At 41.6% G+C, this 21,911-nt stretch overlaps 2 protein-coding genes across 2 annotated transcripts in view; one reads left to right on the plus strand and one right to left on the minus strand.

Annotated features, from left to right (window-relative positions):
- Positions 1-9,094, minus strand: part of ipo4 (importin 4) — a 93,665-nt gene extending 84,571 nt beyond the window's left edge. The window contains 2 exon segments of the mRNA XM_034171129.1: positions 8,551-8,637; positions 8,769-9,094. Coding sequence (XP_034027020.1) covers positions 8,551-8,637; positions 8,769-8,834 — 153 coding nt within the window. The 5' untranslated portion in view covers positions 8,835-9,094.
- Positions 9,095-16,434: 7,340 nt separating this feature from the next.
- On the plus strand, positions 16,435-21,650 carry zgc:194221 (uncharacterized protein LOC100191015 homolog). The gene is made up of 2 exons (XM_034166582.1): positions 16,435-16,736; positions 20,753-21,650. Exons 1-2 carry the CDS (start codon positions 16,435-16,437, stop codon positions 21,648-21,650), a joined length of 1,200 nt encoding a protein of 399 aa, XP_034022473.1.
- Positions 21,651-21,911: the final 261 nt, after the last annotated feature.

Raw genomic sequence — 21,911 nt, forward strand, 5'->3', positions numbered from 1 at the left:
CTGAACAAAAAACATGTTCAGTTTACATGCATATGTATATTTGGAAAACACAAAAATGTCAATGTTCTGTTTTTTTTTTTTTTTCCCGGTGCTCATGTGAACACAGTCAGCCGATGCCACTTGTGATCACGTCTTGCTGTTGCAGGGAAATTTCTGCAATCTTGGCGGAGATGCAATCAAGGGCACAATTTAGAACTAGAAATTGGGGGGAGGACAAAGTGCAAGGCCGAAGCCCATAGGCTGGGAGTCTGGGGGTCACTTCAGGCCCCCAGAAGCCAACGGTTTCTACATAAGCTCAGATGTATTCTGAGCATCCAGAACAGTAATTTTAATGTTTTGAGAAGACCATAAAGTGGACACCATTTGACTTATACAATTTAAAACTATGGATACAAGTACTTTATTCTGAGAATAGCCAGCATTGATTTTATTAACATCCTGGTATAAATAAGGTATCACCACATGTGTAGAACTCAAAAAGAATGATAGGTTGAGTTGTCATTAAAAAAAAAACAAACAACTGCAATGTGGTAAAATGTATTCATAAATATGAAAGAACAGGCTCTTAATTATTAACCATCGCATACTGTATTTTTTTTCTCAAGATTTGTTTTTGCATAAGTTTGAAAAACAACAGATCATAAGTTTAGGATAAATTACTTATCATGACTTTAATTTACGAAGTGGCACTAATAACACTCATACTGACCATAATCCCGCTTGCATAGACTGATTTTGGAGATCAAGCAATAATTGCAGATGGGCTTTCTGAGGTCCCAGATAGTTTTTCTGATTTCCTTTTCTAACTTTCAGAATTTAGTAAATTAGCATATGGTCCATTGATACTTATGTGTAGACACTAGTCCCTAGAGGCAACTATTTTTGGTTTCAAATCTTGGCAAATGCAGTCCCAGAAAATTCCAAATGTGACAAACAAGAAACAGGTGTTGTAAACAAGTCAATGCTGCTAAAAATACAAACTTGCAGAAACAAAGATACTATTCTGACATGGTTTTGCACATAAGACTGACATGGGTTGCACATAAGACTAGCATAGCATGTTTCAAGTACACACATATGTCAGAAGGTGGGGGGACATACCATATTCTGTCCCTCTGGTTGAAAAGGTGGGGGAGACATGTCCCCCTATCCCCCACCAAATTGCGCCCATGGATGCAACGTGGTGGCGAAAATCCTCAATGTGTTACACAGCTGGCTAGTTTCTCGATTGTGTGTTTGGATGCAGATGTCCTCAAAGTGGCACACTAACCCTACATGACGCTCCACAGTACACGTAAGCACATGAAATAGAAAGTTTCATTTACATGGTTTATAGAAAGAAGTAAAAACAATATTCAAATACAAAAAGAAAGAACTATTTTGAACATAAGTCCATGCTATTTTTTGTTGCAGAAAGTATCATCATATCACATATCGGCAATTTGTGCGGTTGTGCTGGGGATATTTGGGAAGACACAGAAGGGTGCCACTACCAACTTGTGCTGTATTCAAAATAAGGAGTACGGTACTTTTCCATCACCATCTGCAGACTACACTGGCTTCCAGTTCCTCCTCTGGAGTGAGGTGTTGGGCTCTTCGGTGGTACCTGGTCCGCTTGGCAGCATCAGCCTCAGCTTTGTCCTTTCACGTTGGGAACAGACAAAGGATCATTGGTGGGGATTTCTGGTCAGTTTGGTGTTTTGCAGATCTGAAGAACCTCTTTTGCTATGTTGCTCAAATAGACTGAATAAAATGTTTTTTAACAAATTGTAAAACACTTCTCATTTGAATGAAACAATGTTAAACTTATGTGAAATTGTATTTTTATTCATTTTATTATGCTATATAAAAATATACAAATCTGTTTTTTTCCCCCATTACCCACATACCATATGTTGGCTATGTGGCTAACTTTCTCACTGTGAATCCTCCTCTTTTCCACTAAGGAAAGTATATTCTGAACCCTGGTCTCCCTTGCTTTGTCTGCTTTTGTTGTCTCCCTTCATTTTCAAAAATGAAGGGTTCCCACCAAAGTCCTAAAACAGAAGTTAAAACAAAATTAATAAAAAAAAATAAAAATAAAAAAGCTTATATACATAAAAAAAATGGTGTTTGAAAGTTAGGGTGTTACTGAGATAACAGACAACTTGCCTGCAAAGCTGACCCTGATATGAGAAGACGACTTGATCACGAGTGGCATCAACTGTTCACGAGCACCTGAAAAAAAAAAAAATTCACTTTTTTTTTCCCAAATATACATATGCATGTAAACTGAACAGCCTGTTTTATGTTCAGACTTCTGTTCATGAAAAGTAGATTAGATGTGATACAATTTATGATTATAGATGTTCTGTATGTGTATTTTAGACAGGAAAGTCTCCATTTAGCATAAACATTTTTCTACAATATTATGCCTGATAAAACAGATATAGAAGTAAAATTTTCTTTTATTTAGAAATCTTTTTCCCCCATCCCATGTGAGTCTACAGCTTTTCAGATAAAGATTTGCAATCATTTGCTTTGAATAAAAAGTGAAGAATTAGCAATCACAAGAAACTGACTTATAAATAATTAAATATATACAGAATATACAGAAACTTTGTTTTCAGTGATTTTAGAACAAACTCCTGAATTTAAGCACGCTGTGCTGCTGAAATTTTTTCATACACAAACACACCGCTGTCCAGGTCCAAACTGATCAAAATGCAGGTGGAACTGTCTATTACCTAGGAATAAATGATCATTTATAAGAAAAGGTGGTGGGTGAACAAACCATTCTGTGTTTTGTAAGTGGCTTATATCCTCCTCCACAGTGCCTTCATTGTTGTTGTTGTTTTCATCCTGACAGCTGCGCTTCATCCTCCTCGTCTGTCGCGTACGGCTCAAAACATATACGGTTGGAGCCCCTCATTATTTTCACCGTTGCTTCGTTAATCAGAAACGTCCTCATCTTCTTCAAAAACAATCGACATGTCACTTAAATCTTCGCTATAATTGCTCACTATGCCCTCGCTGTCCGTGTCTGGCGCATTGGTAAACAGAGCATCGCTTCGACATATTTACTCGCATGACATCACATCCATCGCAGCGATAAAGTAGGTCAATTCGGGGGCGGTAAATACAAATTCTCAGATGACTAACGAAACGTCTAAATCCTTGTTCAGTGTAATTTTATGGTAAAAAAAAAAACAAACATGTGGAAAAAGCTTTTTTATTCTTCAAGAATATATAAAAACATCATGGCGTGGCAGGGACCCTTTAAAGTGCTTTAGAAATAAAGCTGGTATGGCATGAATATGTATGAATGAAGATGGTGGTCGGAGGAGCCGTAGGCGAAGAATGGATGGCAGCCATGTTTCCGTCAGTCTGCCCCAGGGCAGCTGTGGCTACACTAGTAGCTTACCACCACCAATGTGTGATTGTGCGAGTGAATAAAATAATAATGCAACTTGTAAGCGCTTTGGGTAAATTAAGTAATAATAAGGCGCTCTATAAATCCAAGTCATTATTATTCATATCAAAGTTGACTGAAGGTGTGTGTGCATGTGAGGATGTGTTAGTCTGTCTATATGTGGCCCTGCGATAGACTGACATCCTGTCCAGGATGTACTCCGCCTCAAGCTCCATGACTGCTGGGATAGGCTCCACCCCTCATCACCCTTGAGTGAAGTAAACAGATCTAGAAAATGAATGAATGAAAACAGAGCATGACAATTTGCGATAAAGACAACAGCAATGGCAGGCAGAAGGTGCCCATTTTTTTGAGTGATTCACCCAAATTAACTGATCAGAAAAGAAGGATAGTGGTTCACACATGTAGTTTTTGTGATGCTCTATTGTAAAGAAACTCGTCTGGGAAGGAGAAGTACTTGGGATCAAGAGATCCGGGGTTTTCTAAACCAGGAAATAGGGGTGCCATGTCCCCTTGCTTTGGCTGTGCGGCCCCTTGCTGAAATGCCTTTTTTTTTTTTTTTTTTTTATCATTTTTAAGTGTTATTCCTAGCACACAACATTCTGCTCTGCAATCCATTCTTCCGTGAATACATAACACTAGGACACTGACCTGTTGGGAACCACGGGTTCTAGATGTGGTCATTTGTACTATATACACAGGACAGCTGACTTTTGGAGAAATCTGTTTACAGTTATGCTACTTTTTTTTTTTTTGTACTGACAGAAAAATTTCTTGGCTTTTACGGAAGTCTTTATTGAAGGTTTAATCTGTTTTCAGTTGTGTTCAATTTTCTAAAATGAATTTTTGTTGTTAATCAGCTTTTCTGAAGCTGCTTAACCAGTACAATATTCTATGTAAAGAAATTACAAATAACTGAAGTTTTATATTTGCACTGTGACAGTAGTGTTCACATTATAGCAAATTTCTTGTTTTGTTTTTTTTTTTCTTTTTTTTGGCCTGTGTAACACAATTCTGCTGTTTTCTCCTGAGTCTGAACATGTTAATTCTGGTTTGTGGTCATAAGCATACAGAAAATATCCATAACTGAATCTGCTGTCTCAGATGTTAGAGGATGGACAGACTGATGAATTCTGTCAGGTCTGTAGCAACCTCACAGGCTTTTATTTTGAAATACAGGCTCTTATTGGGGAAGTGCATCATAAACAGCGTTGTTTTTAAAAAAATTTCAATTTCACAACAAATATTGGTCTAATCACCTTGCTGTTTTCAAGACTTGAATCCTCATGAAAAAATACACAAGTGTGCCAAAGGATAAAAGATGCTCCGGATACACAAACACACAGAGGCCACTTCCCTTTTATTATATGGATTGATGCCAAGAAATAAGTCTGTTCATAATAAACAGTGTATTTTTTTTCTAAGTACTAACAATGTGCCAAAATGACAGTAAGAATGCATAAGCATGACCTATTTCGTGCAGCTCTCACATTCTGTTGTTCTTCCGGTCCTTGAAGAAACCTCAGAATACCCCATTTTGATCTCAAATTTTCAAAAGCTCTGCACCGCAGAAAACCTTTGAGATTATAGATTCCCACACAGGGGACCACAAAGATTACAACTCTGGAGAAAAGCCATTTCTCTGAACAAATGGACATCAAACATTTAAACAGTCAGAACGTTTCCATTTATTAATCCTATTAGCTCATCCAAAATTGGAGCAAATTTAAGTTCTGACCCCTGTACACGCTGAAATTGACCTTTGTCATTGTTTTTGCTGTTTTTAAACACAACTTTTAGTCATAGATAGTTCAAACTATATCTTTTCGGAAGCTTTATGATCAGACAAATAATATGGTATACCTTTCAATATGATTGGAATACTTTATTTTTAAATTTTGACCCCTGTAGGTTATTTGAAGTCAGCTCCAGGATGCCCCCACATCTGAAAATAAACAGTTAATTTAGAATGTGTGTGCCAAACTTCATGATTTATAAAAAACATGGACAATTGGGCAGCGCAGTCTCCTTTGAGGGTGGGTGCTTAAGGGTTCAAATATGACACATATGATGCAATTTTTCTACATCTGGGGACAGACCTCATCTGTCCCCAGCAGAAATATAGCACTTTCTCTGAGTTTTTGGGAGAATTATACGCAAACAAACTGAAAATGCAAAGGAAAAAGTGACTATGCGGTGGAAAGTGGACATGTGCTGCAGTCTGTTTATGACTCAGAGCTCAAATGTCAAAAGACGTAATAGCGGTGCAGCTTAGCCAAAATTTCCATAACAACTGTTCTTATTGTGATAAAAGCATAGAAGTTGGCACACATATTCTAAATTAACTAATGTTTCTTTTCAGATATGGAGACATCCTGGAGCTGACCTCTAATGACCGACAAGGTTCAATAAAGAATTACACAGGGTCAAAATTTAATAAATGCTCCAATCATGTTGAAAATACCACATTATTTGTCTGATCATAACGATTCCAAAAAGGTTTAGTTTGGACTATCTGTGACTGAATGTTCTGGAGTTACAGGCTAAAAACAGCAAAAATGGTGTCAAAAATTGAGTTAATAGGAGTTTAAAAAGGAATAATTTGCCCCATCTGTTATGGTTAGTTATCATGTTACGGGGTAACATATGTCATGGAAGCCAATGGATGTCGACCTTGTTTGACTTTTACTTTGGAGTCCAAGCATTCAACAGTCAAAACTATTCCATTTATTAATCCTATTAGGTCAACCAATAATTTACTCTTTTTTTTTTAAAACCAAAATTGGAGCAACTTTTAACCCCTGTACAAACTGAAACTGACCTTTGTCACTGGCTAGGTGTGTAGGCTAACACTTACCAACAAGACCACTCCCATTTGCCTCGTCTTCACTTCTCCACTGGGAATCGAAAAAACTGCACTTTTCGCGACTGCTTCAGTGATAGCAACCGAAAACAAAACAGTACGAGGTCTGTTAGAAAAGTATCGGACCTTTTTATTTTTTTCAAAAACCATATGGATTTGAATCACGTGTGATTGCATCAGCCAAGCTTGAACCTTCGTGCGCATGCGTGAGTTTTTTCACTCCTGTCGGTTGCGTCATTCGCCTGTGAGCAGGCTTTGTGTGAGCAGTGTTCCACCCCTCTCGTCGAATTTTTATTGCGAATAAAATGTCTGAACGATTTGGAGCTTTGCTGCATTAATTTTTTCCAGAAACTGTGAGAGACCTCCAGGTGGTAACCATTCGAAAAATTTAAATGGCTTTCAGGGACGATTTTATGGGGATTACACAGAATAAGGAGTGCTCCAGCCGGTTTTAACGACCGCTCACAGCTGCTGAGAGCGCCGCGCTCCGAGCGCCGATCGACAGGCTGAATCAACCAGATCATTTCCAACGTGAAGGCTTTGTTGATCCGGGACATCATCTGACTTACACAAAAATGGCAGGAGACGTGGACATCAGTACTTTTTCGGCACATTCCACTGTTACAGGAGTTTTTTCATGGAAAGAGAAGCGGAGGGACACGCCACGGAGCCGTTCATGGCGCGGCACAAAACCACCACCATGTTGGTCTCACAAGACGGCTTTGAAATGAATTTCGGTGGTTTTTCAGTCGTGTGACTATCCGAGAAATTGTGCATGAGCTGGACATGCCAGAACATGTCCTGTGAGACTTCATCACAGCGTTGCTTTGCGCCATGCGGCACCGCCGCGATGCGCGGAATTCCTCCGCACGTCTGTCTCAATGTGCCGAAGAAGTGCTGATGTCCACGTCTTCCGCAATTCCTGGGCTAGTCAGACGACACCCCAGATAAAACACAGCGTTCAGTTTGGAAATGAACGGCACATTCCACTGTTACAGGAGTTTTTGTCATGGAAAGAGGAGCGAAGGAATTCCGCGCGTCGCTGCGGTGCCGCATGGCGCAAAGCAACACCGTGATGAAGCCTCACAGGACATGTTCTGGCATGTCCAGGCTCATCCACAACTTCTCAGATAGTCACACAACTGAAAAGCCACCGAAAGCCGTCTGAAAGCCATCTCAAAGCCGTCCTGTGAGACCAACACGGAGGTGGTTTTGTGCCACACCATGAACGGCTCCGTGGCGCATCCCTCCGCTTCTCTTTCCATGAAAAAAACTCCTGTAACAGTGGAATGTGCCGAAAAAGTACTGATGTCCACGTCTCCTGCCATTTTTGTGTAAATCAGACGACGTCCCAGATCAACAAAGCCTTCACGTTGGAAATGATCTGGTTGATTCAGCCTGTCGATCGGTGCTTGGAGCACGGCGCGCTCTCAGCAGCTGTGGGCGGTCTTTAAACCGGCTGGAGCACTCAATCTGTGTAATCCCCATAAAATCGTCCATGAAAGCCATCTGAATTTTCCGAATGGTGTCCACCTGGAGGTCTCTCACAGTTTCTGGAAAAAATTGATGCAGCAAAGCTCCAAATCGTTCAGACATTTATTCGCAATAAAAATCCGACAAGAGGGGTGGACCACTGCTCACAGGCGAATAACGCAATCGACAGGCGTGAAAAAACTCATGCATGCGCACGAAGGTTCAAGCTTGGCTGATGCAATCACGTGATTCAAATCCATATGGTTTTTGAAAAAATAAAAAGGTCCGATACTTTTCTAACAGACCTCGTACACCATTTTAGAAGTGACGCTGTTTGTGGGGAGAAACTAAAATGGGGGTTTCAGCAGAAGCCATTGTAAACCGGCATGTCTGCTAGGTGGCAGCGAGTATGCTTTTAAGTTTACCGAGCTGGGCTGAATGGTTTGTGCTGAAATTCCCACACTCCTCCCAGGGATTAGTCTCTGCCATAGTAGTGCTGGCTGTCCCCACATGTGGTCAAATCCTGTGATATCACGCAGGGGTTCAAACGAGACTGCGCTGCCCTATTATTTTACCGTTCTGCTGCACTAAACGTGTTCTTTGGGTTGTTGATACATACACAAGTGTATAATTTGAGGATGTTTACGATGTTTATGACAAAGTCTCAATCACATTTAACTGTAAAAGACACAAATGACCATTTATTTAACCACATAATTATTCAAAATGTGTATCAAAGTGAGAGGTAAGGATCCGAATCATTGACATTTGGAGCTTTTATAGTGTGGTGAGCTGACAGTACCTGTGGGTTCTGTGAGCTGCTCATGACAGCACACAGAGCTGGAATAATGGCAGGATCTTTAAAAGCCTGTTTCAGCTGCACAGTGGCCTGAAAGGAGACAATGACATGTTCACACAAATAAAAGGCAAGGCTCCGCGTTTACCTCTTCTTCAAAAATTAAATATAACATCAGCATGCTGTTAAACAAACAAAAAAAAGTAATTTTGCTGTTATTTTACCTGCTGAATAACCGCATTGTCAGGCTGTATCAGCCGAGAAAGAATTTGTTCAAGTTCCTCTGTCATCTTTAGTCTCAAGAAATAGCGTTTTTTTGTTTGTTTTTTTTTAACTCGACACAAACGCAACGGCTAAATATGACAGCTATGCTAACACGTGTAGGGCATAAATAAACAAAGGCTCTGTGAAAGGTTTTCTCGCTACACCGTTGACAAGTCGTGAAAACTGGATCAAAAGTTGAACGTTAACGTGGCAGAAAGTTGTGCAGCCGGTTAAGCTAACAGCAGACACCCATGTGAGCGGAGTTAAAGGAGTCCACGAGCTCCCGCAGCCTGCTGGAACCACAGCGCACCCAACTGGCGGGGAGGGTTATTCTTCTTCTTCTTCTAATAGATTCCGGCAGGCTGTACGCTGGCATAGCATAATGCTGCCCCCCACAGGTAATAGTTAAATACTTTATCTTATGTTAGACTCTCAAATAGAGGTTGGTGGAATGGAGGAACTTAATCACAGCTTTGTCCACTAAATGCGAGTAACTGCTCTCAGAAAAAATTGACCTAAAAGAAAACACAGTCAGTCCAAAGTCTGACAACTCTTTAAACAACTTCCGCCTATCACTAGAATACATAGGACAGCACATTAAAACATGACGAACACTTTTCAACTGACCGCACTGACACAACCCGTCTGGATGTTTTCCAATCACTTTTAAATATGCTGCCAACCCACAATGCCCCAGTCTCAATCTAATTAATTTGACTTGATCCTTACGACAGGATGAGAAGAGGAGTCTCTTATTTTTAATCGAAGGCTGACACATAAAATAGTGCCGCGGGGAGGGTGATAACACCATACCTGCGAGTCCATACTGCATTTCATACCCCATCCAATTATGTTTTCTCTCTGTTTGCAAGATACATTAAGAATAGAGGTTTACGGCTTCATGTATCTACCAGGCTGCAAGAATGACTGATTCCTGCGTGCATGCTCTGTATTCAAGTGAATTTTTGTGTATATCTTGGAGGAGTTTAATAGATTTTGAACTAAAATGATCAGTAATTTCTACCTTTTTTCCCGTTTGTTATTAACTAAAGGTTAAGTTCAGAATTTTGACAACCCTGACAATGTAATGTAACATTGTTAGCATTTAAGCCTTTGAAAGCTTTGATCACTTTTTCCTTTGAAGAAATCCTTCAGTTGACAAAGGACTGAATGAGAGCAAACAGCTTGACCGTCCCAGAAGATAAACAAATCCACAGTACACTCAAAATAACACCAGCAACCTACTTCAAAGATGTCTGAAGAAATATGGCAAACTATGTTCCAATTCATTGGAACCCTGTACCTAGCTTAGTTCCAGTCCATTTCTTTACCGTTGATGAATCCCATCTACTAATTTATTTATATATTTATCTGGGGTCAAGGTGGGAACTTTATGAACAACATCATATATAATGGTGATTCTTGTGCCAGGGTGTTGAATATCTCTGGAGTCAAGGTTTTTGTGAGTTATTACATCCGCCAAGGACATAATAAAATCATTGCCATTTATTTATTTATCTGTCTGTGTCAGCGGGATTACATCAAAACTAGGCTACTGCAAGGATTTGGACAAAATTTTTTATCGCAGATAGATATTACACCATGGAAGACTCCATTCAATTTTGGAGGTGGTCTGGATCTATATTATGGATCAAGATTTTACTTTATATGCGCTTTGAAGGATTATGTCAAATCTACTTCACGGATTCTCGGGCATGGAAGACTTCACTGAATTTTAGAGATGATTTGGATTGGTGGATGTCAGAAATCTCAGATTTCTCTTGTCTTTTAGATTAGATTAGATTAGATTAGATTAGATTAGATTAGATTAGATTAGATAGTGAGCTGTGAACGAGTAAAATCTCTATGAGATTGCAAAGTTGGCAAAACAGAGGAACCATGTCTGGGAAGACCTTATGGAGTCATGAAGTTGCTTGACAGTCATGTGTGGCAATGCCAATATCTTTGTAGAAGAATGAAAGTCCAAGTCTTCAGGGTGGTGTTTCCAGGTTTGCTGTACAGCTGTTAGACTTACATGCTAACCACTGACCTATGGTGATGTCTTCAGTACTGCTAGGGCTCTCTGACTTTCTGTCATTAGGGAAACTCAGATGAAGTGTACTTGTAATGTGAGGGAATGTCACCTTAGACCTTTTGGCCATGTGGTTTGCTTAACTATGATCCAGTACACAGGTGTGTCAGTGGTGAGGAAGAACAAAAGAAAATGTAAAAGTCCAAGGAGACAATTACACATCACATGACTGTAGCACATAGATGGCTACTTTTGGGCGGTGGAGATGGATCGTTGGTCGACCTGGGTGTCACGGCAGTTTAATTGAGTGGTGAAGGTGGCATTGCTTGGCACTAGTGTCTAATCCCAGACCGGCTCTGATTGTTAACATATTGATCACCCACTACAGTAAAAAAAAGAAGCATAAAACCAAAATCATGCAGTATTAATAATGTATACAATGAAAAATAAAGAAGCCTCTCTAGTAAGTTAGACAAATAAGTGACACTTGTTTATTGTTCACAGAACCAGCGAAGATACAGGTGTAGTGTTTTTTTTTTTTAATCAAACACTATTGATGGTCAAGGGATTAAAGCAGTGGGTTATTAACCGGAGGATCCTCGGGTCAAACCCCCATTAGACCAAAATGTCACTCAGGGCTGGCTGTTGAGCAAGGTCCTTAATCCCCATGTTGCTTCTGGTGTATAGTGAATGCTTTGTGTGGCAGCACTCTGACATTGGAGTGTGTGAGTGGGTGAAGGTGAGACCTCACTGTAAAGTGCTTTGATCAAAAAAGCTCTATAAAAATGCTATTCTAGTTACCATATTCAACAATGAACAACAGAGGCAGATGTTTAATCTTCACTGAAACTTTACAGTATGACTGCCACCAATGGGTAAACAGTCTCTAAAGCCATTTAATCATATCACCAGCAATATCTGTTGTAAGTTATCGTGAAAGAATGTGTTACCATAATTACATGAGATTTTAAACTTTGGAAAAATGTGAGTTCATTGAGTGCTCTACTCCAAGTGCCTTGTTGACACCCAGTGGTAAGCTTCGATCACGTACTTTGGCCCCAATGCGGAAGTCAGTTTTCTTGTAGTACTTTGATTGGCCACTTGACGCTGGCTCCAAAACAGAGCCCACAGGACTCTGTGTTAAAATGTCTGACTTTAGAATGACAGTCCTCTACAAAAAACGGTTTTGGTCTCTACAGAGAGTTTCCGCCTCTATGAAAACAGTACGGATGGTGAATTCTTTTCTAACCTCTTAGTTTAAGACATTTTAAGCCATAAAGTTCAATAGAATTGTGGGCGTGGTTGCTTTGAGTGACAGCTGTTGAGTCTAACGACTCCTTTCATAGCCTCCGACCACCGACAGTGGCCACTCGCTGTTGTGTTTTTGCTGTGTTTGAAGTATTTTATTACAAACACCTGAGTTAACCTGTCTTGTTGTGCAGTGAAATGTTCTAACAGATCATCTAAAGGCACCCTGACACTTGCATGACTTTGATCCATGCACTTGCACACACTCTGCTGTGCAGGAGAGTAAACTCGTAAACTCATTGTAAACACCTGTAAACTGTGTGCGGCTTCTTGCATGTGCGCAAAGAAAATTTTGAAATGTTCAAAATCTCCATCACGTATTGATTACGTGAACATTGCACAAACAATTCAAAAACACTACATGAGTATGAGTGAGAGTGTCAGCGCACCGCATCAGAGCGCAGCTCGTCTGATCGATTATAATGAAACATAAAAACATAAATTAACATAAAACATCATTTTACAGCTGCTCATAAGAAGGAATGAACATGCAACTGTTTTACCAAGCCTTTACAATATAAACACTACAATACAATACAAACTGAGTGAAACTCTTGTCTTATTATAATGTTGTATGTTAGCACTTTTAGCAGGTGGTAGATCCAGTTAATGCATGATTACTGAAGAAATAAGCAGCTCATAACTTTGCTGTCCTCACAAAAGCAAACCAGTAGGAGAACCACTGTGCAGTTGTAGCGGCTGCACTCTGCGTTGTGTTGTTATGACTCCGCCCATTCACTCCCCTCGGGACGCGAACTCACGAGCTCCGGCATGGGAGTCGGACTCTCTAACCAGAAGGCTAAAACCCAGGGCTCTGGCCTTGTGACCAGAGAATCCTTTTGAGCTGTTGGGAGTGAGATTTACTAACTACATCTGCACAGCGACACCTGCTGACCTCCGTTACACAGTCTCCAAAAATGTGACTGAAGAAACACCTGAACCAAGGTTAGCCTGTTAACTGGTGTGTCAGAATCAGAGAGGTGTGTTGAGGTTTTTTTTTTTTTTTGTCACACACAGAGCTATCCTAGTCGAAGACCAGCCTGTAGACCCCATGACCAAACTCTGGGAGTAAAGGTTCGAAAGTGGTTTTGAGTTCCCTGATGGATTTTGAACATTTTTGACTTTGCTGCCATCTTCAAACTTCCAGGCATTTTCAGGAGAGGACAACAAGGGTCAAAATTTAAAATTGTCCCATTTGTGTCACTATGCATATCAAGTTACTCATCTTTTCAGAATGATTCCAAAATATGCAGTTTGTTATGCATCTGACCTCAAATGAGGGTGATATGACCTGAAATATCAAAAGGTAAACAAACTTGATACGAAAAACTGGTAAAAACCTTTAATCATGGCCAATTTTGATAATATTAGTGTGTTTTTTTTTCAGCATGAGAAATTCATCTAAGCACTTAAAAAAAAATGTTAGTCTTTGGGTTGAAATTTCAAAATGACTCTACTAATCAACAGAGGTGTCAAATCCAGCTTCAGAAAGTGAAAACCCTCCCGTGTGTTGCTTCTACCTGTGCACCTAAAACAGGTGCTCTCAATAATTAGCTCATCCACCTGCCTGAAGAGCTGAACTAATTAAAATCAGCTGGTTTATTGGGAAAATGGAACAAATATGTGGCTGGACTTTTACTTTCTGAAGCTGGATTTGACACCTCTGCTAATCAACCAGGGTAGATCCAAGCAAAAGTGAAATTTAAAGTGTAGGTGACACATAATGCCATGTTTTCATAAATATTTTAAGCCGCGTTCACAACAGGCGTGACGCGACACCACAGATTGTGACGGACGCGCCACCATCGCCTGGTGTGTTGCTCTGCTTGGGGTATGGAGCTAAATCCAAGCCAAAAGTTTTGCAATCTGAAAATAAAAAAAGAATGAAAAAATAAATTTTGAAACAGAAAATTCAATGTTTGTTCTTGAATTTTTTAATAATTTAAAAGTATTATCAAAATAAAAATAAGTGTAACATATACATTTTTCAGTTTAAATAAATTTTTGATTCAGCTCTGTAATTGTTGTTGTTGTCCATTCGGCTGCTCCCTTTTTGTTCGGGGTCGCCACAGCAGATAGAGCCAGATCCGCACTGGTATTTGGCACAAGTTTTACACCGGATGCCCTTCCTGACGCATCTCCAGTTTTACCTGGAGAAACACACAGCCGCTGGTGTTCCAAAGCAGTCTTGATTCAGCTCTGTAAAGAAAGAAAGAAAACAGAGAGAATGAAAGCTTATCTCGAGGCTTTAAACTCTCGAGATAAAGCTTTTAATTGTGATCGATGTGTAGCAGTTGGTTCAGTGGATCCGTATGTTGTACCAGATAGTGAATTTAATGACGATGTAACAAAGTGGTCGGCAGTTTCACAGCGTAAACTTAATGTAACCAGAACCAAGCAGACCGCCCGTAAATCCAAAGCCAAAGCCGGAAGAGCGCTCCGGCTACTGGCGGTGTGAAGAAGCCTCACCGTTACAGGCCCAGCACTGAGGCGCTGAGAGAGATCCGCTGCTACCAGAAATCCACCGAGCTGCTGATCCACAAGCTGCCGACCAGGTCAGCCTCGCTGGCCTCTTGCAGAGCATCACAGCGGAGCTCTGAAAGTGGAGGTCGGTCTTGAAGTCCTGAGCGGTTTCTCTCACCAGGCGCTGGAAGGGCAGCTTGTGGATCAGCAGCTCGGTGGATTTCTGGTAGCAGCGGAGTGCCACAGTGCCGGGGCTGTAACGGTGAGGCTTCTTCACACCGCTGGTAGCCGGAGTGTTCTTCCGGACGGCTTTGGATTTGGATTTACAGGTGGTCTGCTTGGTTCTGGCCATATTAAGGCTTCCTTCAGATCTGCTGAGCCATGTCTCTCTGTGTGTCACTTAGAAAGCTCGTAACACTCCCCTGCTTAATGCACAATAACTGCTGGCAGCCTATAAAATGAGCGACCTGCCTCATTTTTATGCAGCGATGCTGTGCTGCGTTCATGGTCTTGTGTGGATTTGGGACACATCGTTTTTACAATCTTGCATATTTTCCAGTTTTTAAACATCAAAAATGACCAAGAGTCGCCTAGAATTACTTGTAATAGACATCCTTGTCCTTAGCATCACTTTATTTACAGGTATCAAGACAATACAGTGGAGAGAAAGTGTTAAGTCATTATCTATCAAAGTACCCAAGTTTCCTGAAAGCAACATCATGTGAGGACTGATTGCTCTGCTGTCATTCACAATTCCACGCCCCTCTCAATCGAAGCCACGCCCTCCCACACCAAAACAGGGCCAAAATTTTGAAACTGAAAAAATAAGATCTGAAAGTGAAAAAAAGATCTGAACATGAAAAAAAATATGAATTAAAAAAATTATTTGATCAAAATAATTACAGAGCTGAATCAAAAATGTATTTATACTTTTGAAATGATTATAAAATTCAAGAACAAACATTGAATTTTCAGTTTCAAAATTTATTTTTTCAATCTTTTTTATTTTCAGATTACAAAACTTTTGGCCTTTCGTGTGAATACCAAAAATTACATGTTCAAATTTTAATAAAAAAGCAGAGTCAAATTTACTGATAAATTGCTGACAATCTTTCCAAAAGATTTTCGTGACTGGACAGTTTCATAAAAGGTGACTAATAGTTTCAGGAGTTTTTTGCAAAAAGAACAGCTTTTGAGAAATTTTACCATATATTGATTAGTGGGGTAAATTCTATGCAAAAGTTTAAACGCTACATCTTTCATTTTGTTATTTATCATAAGTTTTTTGGAGGATCGACCAGCTCTAGTTCCAGATATCATTTACAAAGTTTCGCCAGTAAAAAAAAAAATACATTGGGCACAGATATTATATCCTGTTGAAATAGGGCGCGAATTCTTTTGTTATTTTTACGAGCGTTAGATGTAAAACAAGTTTTCCCAACAGCAGTGTCAGTTATACGTGATACATAGTTCCATTCAAGCAATTCGACTTGAACAGTTCACAAATTTATACTTGTGCAACTTTCGCCGCGATGGAGGATGGAGCCACCAGGCAGGAGGAGAAGAGGGAGACCAAAGAGGAGGTTCATGGATGTGCTGAGAGAGGACATGCAGGTGGTTGGTGTGACAGAGGAAGATACAGAGGACAGGGTGAGATGGAAACGGTTGATCTGCTGTGGCGACCCCTAACGGGAACAGCCGAAAGACGAAGAAGACGAAGAAGAAGAAGAAGAAGCAGCAGCAACTTTCGCCGCGAAAATTCGCTCCAATGCGTCATCAAATGGGAGGAGCTTCCAGTCCGCTCGCCTCGGCGTCAAGTCAACATGGCGGACTTGGATCATACGGAGCGAGTTGCTTTGCTTTATTTGTTGTGGAAAGCTGAAAAACGTCGCCAGCGGCGCCGTCGCTGGGCTCACAACATCTTCATGAGACGGTCCCAATTTGGGGAGTTTCATTATTTGCTGCAGGAGCTGCGTCTGGATGACGGCCGCTTTCAGCGGTACTTTCGCCTCTCCAGGACTCAGTTTGAGGACCTCCTGTCCCGCATTGGAGCCACCATCCGCCTCCAGGACACCAATTACAGACGGTCTATCCCTGCCGCGGAGCGCCTTTCCATCTGTCTTCGGTTAGTAAAAACAACCTGTCTACAATACAAATATACACCAATATATCCAAAATGTGTTATCTAAATATTCCGCGCTTAAATCAATAATCAAAGTCCGCCAAAATATAAAAATACACTGGGCAGACAGATGGCAACAGAGGTAAATTGTCATACGATTGCCATAAAGCAATAAATCATTCATAATGGGAATTTCCTGGTAAAATGTGGTTCAGATAATAACTATTTTGATAATAATATAGATTGTTATTAAAGCAGACCTGCATTGAAATAAATGTGGTCAGATCTCAGAAAGAAATAGCTGATATGTATTAATAAGACCCTTATGAATGCAGTAAAGTAAATCTGCAAGCCCAAATTTGTAATTCAGTGGAGAAATCTTCATTTAAAAATGACAAATTTGCAGCTAAAATTTGACCCTCCGCGAAAACTGTTTGTACATCCGGGACGTTGCAGTGACGTGAGGCAGAAGACGGAGCGCTCGCGCCTTCAGTCCAATCCCGCATTGAAATTGATTTTATCTGTTAGTAATGTTACTGTTATACACATCCTGGGTTCAACATCCAAAAGTAAGCTGCAATGAATGCAAGATACAGCTCTGCATGCTCAGATCAGCAGCGACATCGACAACGGGCGACGTTCTTCTCCGACGCCTTGCACTCACTGCCTCCGATGCGCTTACCGAGTCTGCAGGCTCGGTAAACACCGCAGCAGGCCACTCACACCGCCCTCATGTCTGCTGTGCAGCCGGCACCACCTCCGTGTCTCCTGAATGGAGGTGCGGCCAACTTTTCAACAAGTCCAGAGACTACGCTCGCTGTTTTGATGCGGAGCGGCCGGTGACACCTGTTGCCCGCAAGGACAGACTTCTTGTGGCAAAATCCACAGCGCCGCACGGTCTCGGTAATCGGAGCCGCAGAGCTCCGTGGCCACTGAGAGAGGATTATATCTTTTTAATGACTTGAATTCTTTGCGGGTCCCGTATCCATACCCTGCGATGGTAACACCGGAGGCTAAAGACAGTAGATTTTCAAAGCGACACCACTCAATCAAATGGGCGTATGAAAAAGTCCCCAAAAATCATTTTCAAGCAACAATAAAAGAAATGTATACTCACCAAACGTACCGCAAGACAATATGAAGTTTTAAAAAAAGTCGATCCTTCTGTATAAGACAATAAAAAGGTGCTCTTGTAAGAGATGCAAACTGACGTAAATCCACAAATTACAGTTGGCGCGCGCAATGCATTCTGGGATAGGGTCTTCTCTCTGACGTCTCGGCAGCATCCCGGATGTGCTGACAGTTTTGCGGAGGGCTAAATTTTAGCTGTAAATGTGTCATTTTTAAATTAAGATTTCTCCGTTGAATGACAGATCTGGGCTTGCAGATTTACTTTACTACATTCAGAGGGATCTTATGTGTAAATATAAGCAGTGCTTAATTTGTAAAGTGGGAGGTCCCAGAGCCCAGAGGATGGGTGGCTCCGGTGCAGAAAAAAAAAGAAGGGCGGAGGGGGGTGCTTGCGAACAACGCTGTGCGCCACACCGAAAATAAACTGGGCATGTATTGTAGGCCTAATAACACTAGTCACACCAAATCCGGATAGAGTACAAATTCCTGTTTAATGATGTACAGTGGTCCCTCGTTTATCGCGGGAGTTACGTTCTCCGCCTTCACACCGGGTGCGACGCGAGCGACTGCAGCCACAGGTTGCCATGTAATCCCTATGTAAGGACGCGTTTTGGCACCAAACTGCGCAGCGCGACGCAAGTGAAGCGATTTTGAGCATTTTGCGCATTTGTGGCGCGATATTGCATCACGTCACATCGTGTTGCCCTCCTCCCCAAGTTGAAAAATCTGAACTTTTTCGTTTCTTCGCGCCGTGATGACCAATCAGGGACTGAATATGTAGTGACGTGGAGATGTCTGGAGTTTGACTGAGGATGTGAACATGTCCTGTCTCTGGTAGCAGCCTGTGAGCAGGACTTATGTCTCTTTTGTCCTTTATTTCACAATCATGACAGAGTTTTTGGAGTGAGCAGCAGCCCCACAGCAGCGGGAGCGGAGTTTCTTTTTCTTTTTACGTGCGTGCACGAGGGAATCATCCATGGAGATTATTTTACTTATTAACTACACAGATGTATAAGAAAGCAAATGGTGACTGGTTTCTAAAGACAATTATGACAGTTTTTTTTGGGGGGGAAAGAGCGAGGAGCAGCCTCACAGCAAGCAGCGGAGTTTCGTTCTTTCTTTCTGTTTTTATACGTGCGCGTGCGAGGGAATCGTCTGTGTGGAGAATATTTTATTAATTAACTACACAGATGTATAATAAAACAAATGGTGACTGGTTTCTAAACACAATTATGACAGAGTTTTTTGCAGGAAGAGCGAGCTGCAGCAAGAAGTGGAGTTTCTTTCTTTTTTCTTTCTTTTTTTTATTGTTTACATGTGCGCGTGTGAACGGGACAGTTGGTCCTCAAACTGGGTCCTGCATAGGCGGAAGTACCGCTGAAAGCGGCCATCATCCAGACGCAGCTCCTGCAGCAAATAATGATACTCTCTGTATTGGGAGCTTTTCACAACAACTCGCTCCGTGTGATCAAGGTCCGTCATGATGACTTGATGCCGAGCGGAATGGAAGCTCCTCCTATTTGATGATGCACCGGGACGAATTTTCGTAGCGAAAGTCCACCCAAGCAGAGTGACACACCGGGCGAAGGAGGCGCGTCCATCACCACGTGACCCCCGCGAATTTGTAGCGTCTGATCGTGCCCGGTGTGAACGCGGCGGAAATCCGCAAAGTAGCGCTATTTTTTACACTTATTATAGATGTTTTAAGGCTGTAAAACCCCTCACTACACACTTTTCTCAAACAGGCATTAACATTTTCTCACTTTTCTCTCTTGTGTAAACACTCTCTTTTTTCTTCTGTGCGAGAAGATTATAAACGGACATACGCAGAACACAATGCACGGCTCTCCCTTCACTCACTGCCTCCGGAGGTACGGATGCGGGACCTGCAAAGAATCCAAGTCCTCTCTCGGTGGCCACGGAGCTCTGCGGCAGCGGTCAACATCCGGATCAAAACGGCGAGCGTAGCCTCTGGACCTGTTGCCAGATTTGGCGCAATTCCGCACAGCAGGCAGGAGGGCGGCGGTGTGATTGGCAGTGAGAGCAATCGTGGTGATTTTTTATATATATATATATATATATATATATATATATATATATATATATATTTTGTTAGTCAAGAGAGGTGGCGGATCACGGATCCACTATAAATAACTGGCGGAGCGCACGTCTGAGGTTCCGGAGCGTGCGTCCGAGGTTCCGGAGCGCGCGTCCGAGGTTCCGGAGTGCGCTCCGGCTTGCTCCCCCTCAAATTAAGCCCTGAATATGTCATTTTTTGGTCCAAAGATCTGACTGCATTTGTTTCAATGCAGGTCTACTTTAACAAAGATATTGAATACCACCCAGTAGCGCTATCTAGTGGCTTTCAGGCAGTGCCCCACAAGTAAATTGGTAAAAAATGAGTATATAATACATATTTAGTGATGAATATATTATAAACTTAATGTCTGCTAAATATTGTGTTTGATACTTTATACATCTTTATTAACCAAAAAATACTCACTTCTTTTTTGATGTTCTCTTATTATAAACATGAATGATTTATTGCCTCCTTTTGACTAAATGTACTTTTTAATGCTAAAATGAAATGAGTGTGTCGTGCTGGGATTTAGTGGATATAAAAATAGTACAAAAGTTTAATTCAAAGCAAGTCTCTGAGAACAATTACTAGGGAACATGACAGTGTTGAAAAGTCTGTACATACAGTGGCAACAAGAATAAATAAGAAAATGGTCAATATATATCAAAAATTATATTTGTTTCATTTTATTTTCCTAATAAAAATGACCTTTTTCGTTTTTTTTTTTTTTTTATATACATATATATTTTGCGTGTTCTTGCTTACATGACATTGTATATTTTACACTTGTTTGTTTTTGTTTGATTAGGTATCTGGCCACAGGGGACTCCTACCAAACTATCGCTGATAGTTTCCCGGTGGGAGTATCTACCGTCAGTGTTATTGTCCCTCAGATGGTGACTGCAATCTGGGACTGCCTCAGGGAGAGCTTCATGGCTGTGCCCACCACTGAAGACTGGAGGTCCATTGCGGAGGAGTTTTACCAGCGGTGGCAGTTTCCCCTGTGCTGCGGAGCTGTGGATGGAAAGCACGTTCAGATCCAAGCACCTCCCATCTCAGGATCCCTGTTCCACAGCTACAAGGGGCATATTTCTGTTGTGCTCCTTGCTGTTGTGGATGCTCGGTATCGGTTCCGGGTGATTGATGTTGGAGGGTACGGTAGGACAAGTGACGGTAGTATTCTGGCCAACTCTGCCTTTGGTCAGGCTCTGCAGGATGGAACACTCCATCTGCCTCCTGACCAGCTCCTGCCTGGAGCTGCAGACAGAGGACCCCAGCCTTATGTCTTCGTGGCGGATGAGGCGTTCCCGCTGAGGAGGTGCATGATGCGGCCCTTCCCAGGACGTAGTCGTCTGTCATCGGAGGAGCGGTCATTTAATTACCGCTTGTCCCGCGCCCGGCTGGTGGTGGAGGACGCCTTTGGCATTCTGGCCTCCCAGTGGAGGTGGTATCGTCGCCTCATTGAGGTGCGCACAGAAGTTGCGGAGCAGTGTGTGAAGGCCACATGTGTGCTACACAACTTCTTGCGGGCTTCAGTGGATGATGAGACACCGACATTGTGGGGTCCAGCAGGTGGGGAGGAGCCATTGCCAGGCCTGGGCCGAGTAGCTGCCAACAACTCCTCGACAGAGGCACGGCGTGTGAGGGACGTCTTTAAAGACTTCTTCACAGCGGAGGGAGCACTACCATGGCAGCCCACTGAGTGATTTAACAGTCCTTCTCAGGACTAAAAACTGCTTCTTCTTTTTTTCTTTCTTTTTTTTTTTTTTAAAGCCACCCACAGACATACAAACGGCAAACCTTAACTTCACCCATTTTCTACATTATTTGTTCTGTCTTTTATATTTGCAGAGTGCAATTATTTTGTTCTTTCTTCACCATTGCTGACTTTACCACTTAAAACTTTGATGAAAACACTGTTGTGGCTTTCTTTCTTCTTGAAAAGTCTTAAAGTATTGTTTGTTTGT

Source organism: Thalassophryne amazonica, chromosome 1 (assembly GCF_902500255.1).
Source record: "Thalassophryne amazonica chromosome 1, fThaAma1.1, whole genome shotgun sequence".
Taxonomy (NCBI): domain Eukaryota; kingdom Metazoa; phylum Chordata; class Actinopteri; order Batrachoidiformes; family Batrachoididae; genus Thalassophryne; species Thalassophryne amazonica.